Source organism: Trachemys scripta, chromosome 13 (genome assembly GCF_013100865.1).
Source record: "Trachemys scripta elegans isolate TJP31775 chromosome 13, CAS_Tse_1.0, whole genome shotgun sequence".
NCBI lineage: Eukaryota > Metazoa > Chordata > Testudines > Emydidae > Trachemys > Trachemys scripta.
In genome coordinates, this window is record NC_048310.1 from 42,259,915 (window position 1) to 42,268,535 (window position 8,621).

Here is an 8,621-nt window from a genome sequence, read left to right on the forward strand (position 1 = left end):
AAAAGCAACAGAGGGTCCTGTGGCACCTTTAAGACTAACAGAAGTATTGGGAGCATAACTTTCGTGGGTAAGAACCTCACTTCTTCAGTCTTGCATCTCCAGAAGTGAGGTTCTTACCCACGAAAGCTTATGCTCCCAATACTTCTGTTAGTCTTAAAGGTGCCACAGGACCCTCTGTTGCTTTTTACAGATTCAGACTAACACGGCTACCCCTCTGATACTTGATACTTAGATCAGAAGCTCTTCGAGGCAGAGACTGTCTTTTTGTGCTGGGTTTGTACAGCACCTAGCACAGTGGGGACTGATCTCCCATTAGGGCTCCTAGACACAACCCCATACAAATAAGAGATGCTCATAATAAGATCATAAATTGTCTATTAGGTATGTAATTAGCAAAGGAATATTACAATAGAGTTAATTGTAATACTAGAAGCTGGGTGTCTAAAGTTATGCTGTGAAATTTACATTCAGGCACCTGCAGGCAAGTGCCCTGGTACCAGAAAGGCTGTGTACCTGCAGCTTCGATTGAAGTCAGAGGGTAGTAAAAAGAACAGGAGTACTTGTGGCACCTTAGAGACTAACAAATTTATTAGAGCATAAGTTTTCGTGGGCTACTGCCCACTTCTTCGGATGCATATAGAGGGTTTAGTGGTGCTGTGAAAACCGGCTCTCACTTTAGGTGCTGAAGGATGGAGTTTGGACTTTAACTATAGGTACCCAGCTTTGGAATAGCTTCCTGCATTTAATATCCTTCCTCTTTTTAGAGGCACTGCCCTTCCCCCTCTAAGGGGGGCCCCGGCTGGGTTTCGTGCCACTCCACTATCCCAGGCGGTAGCAGCAGGCAGTGCCCAGTGAGTTCAAGCAGCTCCGGAGTGCCCCTGGCAGACAGAAAACCGGAACGCTAATAGCAGCTGCATTCTGCACAGTTTAATCGCTCGACCTGCCGTTTTAGGGGGATGGGTTTGGTTTTTTTCCAAATTGCGGCTTTGCAGAAAGCAAAATCCCACCTAATCTACCTGCCCCGGCTCCTTTTCCTCTTTCAGGAGCGAGCCAAAGCAGAGAGTGTGAATAAGCAGCTGCGGCAGCAGCTCTCAGATTACAGAGTGCCTCCAGTGGTGAAGTATGTCAATCAGAAGATGGCCATCTATGACCTGGAAAACAATATTAAGATCTGGGAGAGGAAGGTGGAGATCGCCGAGGTACAGTAAGACAAGAACTCCCGGAGTCTGTAGCTGCGCATAGACAGTGTCTGTGTCCTTCCCTGTACACAGCTGGGGTTTAACTTCAGAGGGCACCTGTCTGTGCCCACCCACGTTCATGCAATTATGGTGAAGGGGTCTGTTGCTTTGCAGCATGAGTGGGCGATTTTAGTTGTGGTTTTAACTACAGTGTAATTGAACAACTCGACGAGCTTCCTGTTTACAAAGCAGCGATGGTGTCAGAGGCTGAACTGAATGTATTCAGAGGACAGAGTGGGTCTCACAGTTGAACCCAAGGGGTTTTAAGCCAGGACCTGGTTATTAGTGAGTTAATAGGAAGCATCATCCAGTTATTATTATCGTGACCTTTTTAACAACTATCAAATACAGAAGAGCAGCAGTGTAAACGTCTCATCTCTGCCCATGGAACCAGTTTGGGCCTTTTCAAACACCCACGCTCGTGACTGTTTGAAAATGTTTTGGAGCTAATTTCTGATCATCTTCCTGTAACACGCTCCAAGCACTTTACAAGCATTCACTATCAGTGACTAATCGTTATCCCTATGTCACGCTGGCTGGGGTGGCTATGACTGGGAGTGCCAACCTCAGGGCAGATGGTCAAAAAGCAGGGCAGAGACACCCCAAATTGGTGGTATGTTCTATAATTAGATTTCACCAACACAGTAACAAGTGTGAACTCCTAAAGCGCTGTAACAGCCTTACCATGGAGTCACAGACAGTCGCCTTGGGCATTCCAGTTTATCTTGCCACCCAGGCAAACTGGCTTATGTGATAGATAGTCACTGTCCCCCGGGGTGCCTGGGGCAGGCCTCACCAAAAATGTCAAGCTCAAGGCAGGCTGCAAAGAGGAGAGTAGATCCTCTCGAGACTGGTAGGTGACACTGATGTTAAACTCCCCAACCAGTCCCAAACCGTGCTCCTGATCCCCCACACTAGTTATCAAGAAGCAAAAAAAGAAATCACACAGCCCCCTTTCTTGCATTCCAGTTCTCTGGCTCCCAATCAGCACCTACCCTGTTTCCCCGAAAATAAGACAGTGTCTTATATTAATTTTTGCTCCCAAAGATGCGCTAGGTCTTATTTTCAGGGGATGTCTTATTTTTCAATGAAGAAGAATACGGTACACATCGGTGGATGCCTTATTATCGGGGAGGTCTTATTATCGGGGGGATGCCTTATATTACAACGAGAGGCAAAACTGTAAGTAGGCCTTATTTTCGGAGGATGTCTTATTTTCGGGGAAACAGGGTAGGTGCAGTAAGGTGAGGAGTTCTTTAAAAACTCTTCTCACTATACAAAATGTTCTTGTGACCCCCAAAGGGCCAGCCACATTGCCAGGTCAATATTGGGTTGGAGCTTACCCTAAATCCCACACTGCCAGCCAGTCCTTTAGTATCTAAAACTAAAGGTTTATTATAAAGAGAAAAGAAAGAACAAGAAGAGAGATGTTAAATAGTAAAGCGGTCACACTCATACAAAGATTTCAAAGGCCGTACATCAGATTCTTGGTGAGTTTGCTGGCTTAAAAGTCCCTCTGGAACACATCCACAGGTACAGTATATTCAGTCCTTTGTTCAAAACTTCCGTTTGTAGCAAAGTTCCTGCAGAGGTAAGAAGCAGGAATGAAGACAAAATGGAGATGATGCAGTTGCCTTTTATAGTCTTTTGCCATGTGGCTCTTATTTCCTTTGTTCCAAACAAAAACTGCCCAGCACATGGCATGGAAGCCTTAGACTTCTCTGTGCACAGGCTTTGCTGCTCACTCATAAGGTGTCTTCCCTGGTTCCTTTCAGTTGAAGTCCCTTGATGGGCCATCAAGCAGGCTAGGCAGGGCAGATGCCAATCTGTCTGGGAGTGTCACCCAGCAACACAACACAAGCTTGGAAATACAGCTATACCCTACATATCTATAACTCATAGCACAAAGGTGATACAAACATATAAACAAGATGATCATACTTGGCAAATTGTAACATTTTTGCAGACGCTTCACACGGCATATCTGGCACGATTCATTGCAATTTTACAATATTGGCATCCAGAATATCATAACGTGTCTCCCATATTCCATACAGCGTCGCAGTCACTTTCCACCAAAAATCCCAACAATATTCAGGCCGTACATATCCCAGGCCAGTTGTACTCCAATCTCAACGCAAAGACAACGCCTGTAGCCAATCCTGTCACTAACTAACTAAATATTTATTAACTAAGAAAAGAAATGAGTTATTGACAACAAGGTTAAAGCAAGAAGCACACACAGTCTTAGGGCTGGTCTACACTAGGGGGGGGATCGATCTAAGATATGCAACTTCAGCTACGTGAATAGCGTAGCTGCAGTTGACGTATCTTAGATCAATTTACCTTAGGTCCTCACTGCGCGGGATCGATGGCCGTGGCTCCCCCGTCGACTCCGCTACCGCCACTCGCTCCAGTGGAGTTCTGGAGTCGACAGGGAGCGCGTTCGGGGATCGATATATTGAGTCTTAACGAGACGCAATATATCGATCCCTGATAAATCGATCGCTACCTGCCAATACGGCGGGTAGTCTGGACGTACTCTTAGATTTTAAACGGTAATATGAGCTTCTGTAATAAGCAGCTCTCTATGTCTTTTAGGGCTGACCCATGCCAAGCAGCATGGGGATCTCTTGCTTATGTTTTGCCCCTCAGAGTCCAGACAATATAAAGAGACATGGTTCCTCCTTGTCAGGGATTTTTATCCCCTTCACTCCAGAATCCAAGCTGGTGGGATGAGTTCATGCACAGGCCTCTGCTTCCTGGGGGGAGTGAGGAATGCAATCAACAAGGTCTCTGTCCTGTGATGAAAACAACGAGGAGTCCTCATGGCACCTTAGAGACTAACAAATTTATTTGGGCATAAGCTTTCGTGGGCTAAAACCCATTTCATCAGATGCATGGAGTGGAACATACAGTAGGCAGGTATAAATACACAGCACATGAAAAGATGGGAGTTGCCTTACCAAGTGGGGGGTCAGTGCTAACGAGGCCAGTTCGGTTAGGGTGGATGTGGCCCATTCCCAACAGTTGACATCTTGCCCAAATAAATGTGTTAGTCTCTAAGGTGCCACAAGGACTCTTCCTTGTTTTTGCTGATACAGACTAACAGGGCTACCACTCTGAAACCTGTCCTTTGATGCTACACGATGCCTCATTTGCTTTCAATGGGCCATCTTGTGTGCAGGATGAGCACTTTACCTTAATTAATGGTTCTCTTCCTGTCTGGTGGGTTACACAATTGCAGAGGGTTACAATGCAAACACTCAATATAACTTTATACCAGGGGTAGGCAACCTATGGCACGTGTGCCAAAGGCGGCACACGCACTGATTTTCAGTGGCACTCACACTGCCCGGGGCCTGGCCACCGGTCTGGGGGGCTCTGCATTTTAATGTAATTTTAAATGAACATTCTTAAACATTTTAAAAACCTTATTTACTTTACATACAACAATAGTTTAGTTATATATTATAGACTTATAGAAAGAGACCTTCTAAAAATGTTCAAATGTATGACTAGCACGCGGAACCTTAAATTCGAGTGAATAAATAAAGATTCGGCACACCACTTCTGAAAGGTTGCCGACTCCTGCTCTATACCATGGGAGACAGATACTGTAAGTTGGATTAATACATGCAGCATCCTACAAGCATTCCAGAAAGTCTAACCCTGAGATCTATTTTAACTCTACTAACCAGACTGGTTTGTAGCTCCGCATTTGTCAGTGTTCACTGACGCCCTGGGCTTGGCAGGAGCTGGTACCTGGTCTGCCAGCGTCACAGCCCACTTTACTAATGAAGAAACTGAAGCACAGAAAGGTTGGGACTTGCCCAAGGACACACAGTGAGTCTGGCGCCAAGCTAGGAAAAGGATCCTGAAGCTATTGCCTTAGATCATGCCTTGTTACGCAGCGAGATAGGTAGAAAGAAAACAACAATAAAGGGGAACCGTTTAGTACCTACTGGTGAGTTCTCTGTATTGAAACGCAACCCTCGCCCCACAGTCAGTGAATTGAGATATGCAGTAGTGTGATGAAACCTGGGCAGATTCCTACTAATATCACACACACACACTCTCTCTCTCTCTCTAACGCAGAGAGATGGCCCTACGTTGCATACTTAGATTGTAGGGTCTTTGGGGCAGGGACCAGCTTTTTGTTCTGTGTTTGTACAGCGCCTGGCACCATTGGTTCCTGGTTCTGAATGGGGCTCCTAGGCACTAGGGTAATACCAATAATATTAAGGGTCAGATCCACCTTGGGATCTGAATCCAGCATTCCCCAAAGTTCAGTGTTATTCAGGTTCAGATCCCAGTATAAACTGCTGTGGGGGATCTCAGTGCTTTCTATACAGTATTCAGAGGAAAGCCATGGGAGGCAGGACCTAGTCAAATGCCCTGTGAGCTGAGGGGTGAAAACATTATCTACTCCATGGCAGTTTGCTATTGACTTCTTATTTCTCCATTTTTACTTCTGCAGATGTCCTTGCAGAGCTACCGCAGAGCTTGGAACAAGGTCAAGATGGTCAGTAACCAGCTACAGCTTTGTCTCCCCCTGCAAGGTGGCCAGTGAGAGATCTGGCTTGGAGCCAGCCACGTGAAAAATGAAGCTATCGACTGGGGGAATGCAGAACACTTTCTACTGCAGCTTGATCTGTGACAAGAGATGGAACCATTTCAGCCCAATTGATAAAGAAATCAAAAGCGCCTGGGTTCGGACTCCTCTAGTTTGTCCAGTCCCATTTGTTGGACAGGCTGGAGCATCCAGTGGGCTCTGTCACCTGGGTTCTTTGTGGGGCTCCCAAAGTTCTGAATCAGCTGTGCTCCTGAGCGTCCCTTCCCTCTCAAATACGTCTGATCAGTTACTCTCTGGCGATTGTATCTGGACATGTTTACAGTCATTGTCCTCTTTGGACTGGCCCTCGGGACAAAAGGAATCAGGAGAGTTTTTTGGGGGGGGAGGAGTTTAAAGTTTAATAGCCTGAGTGAGTGCTAAAATACAGAGACGGATTAACACGCGAGGGCGTTGCTGTGGGGGGAGGACCTGTCAGCACCCCATGCACATGGATCGTGCCACTGTCAACAGCACTAAAACCGATGGAGTGCTGGGAATGGTCCCCGAGGCCAGTCAATCACACAGTTGCCTTGATTACAGTGTCTCATCTAGTAAAACAGGAGCCCGAGCAGAAGGAAACCAGCGCTCATTTCCGTGAGGATCTGCGGCAGATGTAAGGTCCCCTGAGAAATGGGGAGCGTTTCCCCACTGTAGTAGTCATAGTACACTGGGTCAGACTTGCTGTAAGCCCTGGCTAGTCCTTCCTGGGCGGGCTGGATGTCCTTCAGTCGCTGCTTGGCTTGGCCACGGTCAGACCCAGCTTCTGCGATGACCGAGGATCGAAACACCTTCTCTGCTGACTCAGACGACCCTCCCAAATCCTCAGTCGGAGCTTGAAAAGCAGAGCGCCCTCTGGCAAACGTGGGATATATGGGGACTCCTGCGTCAGCTGTTGTGGCTGAAATCCAGTCGCTGTAATAGGCCACTTTGGTGTAGAGAAATGGTCCATAGCATCTCATGCCGCCCTGACTCAGCACTCCATTCAGAACCCAGCCTCCAGTTCCCTTAGCCTGGCACATGACTGGGTTCCCGGGGTCCCCCTTTAAGAGAGAAAAGGCAGGTTTCAGTCAAAACAGACCAGTTTTCCTCCTACGTGTGCTCTCACTGCTCCTGTATGCTGTGGGCACCTTTATACTAATCCTAAACTGGAAGGGGGACAGATCCCACCAGCTCCAACCAGCTACCAGTAATTCCAGGGGGCTGGCTCTTCTTTAAGCTGTTAGAGCACCCCCATCACAGATGCATTGCCCAGAAATCTGCTCTTCGGGCTCCCCAAACATCCCCAGCATGCGGGCGGAACAGGGGCCGCATTCATGGGGTACGCAGGGGAACCCAGTTTAGTTTTCCCAGGCGAAGGCTAGTACGTGTGATGTGACAAAGCCTCAGGACAGAGGAGAGTGAAAAGTGACCTGTGGAAACTAAGGCCTTTATTATGGGCCAAGGCTGATGCGGGCCCCGGATCTCCTGGACAATACAGTAGCTAACTGGGGGATAGTGAGCGGGAGGGAAGCAGAGGCTGCTCCCGTTCTTGCAGAGCTGAGGTCCCCCTGTAGTTCACATCCTGGATCAGTAGAAGCTCCTCACCAAACATCCAGTCACGTTATCGGAGTCCCGGTGGCTGCTGCACTCGGTCGTAACGATTCTCTTCAAGGGGCAGGGATCCACATCCACTACTGAGAGCTTCCTTAGAAAGCTCGCTGCCGTGCGTCGTCCTGTCTGAGCCAAGAAACCAAGAGATCAGAGACCCCCAGTCTAGGGCCTAGGAACTGGCAGTGGCCGCGTTTCTTCCTATTGACACGCCCAGCAGGCTGAAGGGAGCGCTCTCTGCTTCAGTCCATCGGGGATTAGCGTCGCTGGGTGGGCAGGGATAGGTCCCTGCACTGCCAAATGAGAGCGCTGGGTTTGAAACATGGCTCCAGCCTCTCCTTTCACCCGGGGGCACTGCACCCCCATCCCCCCCAGCCCAGAGACTCCGATCCAGCCGCTGTTTGCTGAGCACAAATGGATCTAACAGCTCCCTGGGGAGCACTGTTTGGCCTCCCCTAGCATGAGAGGACATGTGGCTTTATGGGGAGGAAAAGAAAACAAAGACCTTTGTAGTTGGGATGCTGCCCTGTGTACCCAGACCGTGTACCCCTCACCCCGCTACTCGGCACTGGATTTCATACCCTGCCCAGTGCATGCTGACCCGGAGCAGGATCCACACAGACAAGACCTCTTGAAGAACCACAGTTACTGTAAGGCAAGTCACCATTCTGGTTTCTCACCGGCTTTTCGAGCTGGAAGAAGCCAGCAGGTCTGATTGGCTTTGCAGTCTCTCTAAAAGCACCCAGACTTTTGAATGCAGCTCTTGAGGTTTGCCCTTCTCCATGGGCGTAGTTTGGGGACCGGGGGGGGGGTGTTCTCCCCACATAACAGGGCCAGCCTCGTTGGGGGTGCGGTGGTTGGGGGGATGAGGCTCAGTGCATTTAACATAATGCACCAGGACAGGTGCCTGCCAGCAGCCCCACTGACCCCTGACTTCCTCCTCCTCCCCCCCAGCAGCCCAGAGTGACAGTCCTAGTGGAGCCCGCGCTGCTGTGTGTCTCTGTGTGGTGTGGCGGGGAAGCAGCCTCCCCTCATTAGCAGCCGCAGCAGGAAGGTGGCCACAGAAAAGCACTAGAAGGAGGCACTAGAAAAGCAGCGGCATCAAGTCCTGCTGGTGCCAGAGCGGCCGCAGCTCCTGCACTCAGGTCGCCACAGCGGACAGCAGCTGCTGGGGCTCCCCC

The 8,621-nt window shown here is 49.0% G+C and overlaps 1 protein-coding gene and 1 long non-coding RNA gene across 2 annotated transcripts in view; one reads left to right on the plus strand and one right to left on the minus strand.

Annotated features, from left to right (window-relative positions):
* Nucleotides 1-1,047: 1,047 nt before the first annotated feature.
* LOC117886577 lies at nucleotides 1,048-5,945 on the plus strand. Its single transcript, XR_004647998.1, has 2 exons — nucleotides 1,048-1,199; nucleotides 5,719-5,945. It is a non-coding gene; the product is annotated as an uncharacterized LOC117886577 (long non-coding RNA).
* A 456-nt stretch (nucleotides 5,946-6,401) lies between these two features.
* PRSS54 (serine protease 54) overlaps nucleotides 6,402-8,621 on the minus strand; it is a 4,617-nt gene continuing 2,397 nt past the window's right edge. Inside the window, exons 3-4 of the mRNA XM_034788811.1 lie at nucleotides 7,438-7,565; nucleotides 6,402-6,893 (exon numbers count right to left, since the gene is read on the minus strand). Of these exons, the coding sequence (XP_034644702.1) occupies nucleotides 6,402-6,893; nucleotides 7,438-7,565 (620 nt within the window). The remainder of the gene's footprint in view (nucleotides 6,894-7,437; nucleotides 7,566-8,621) is intronic.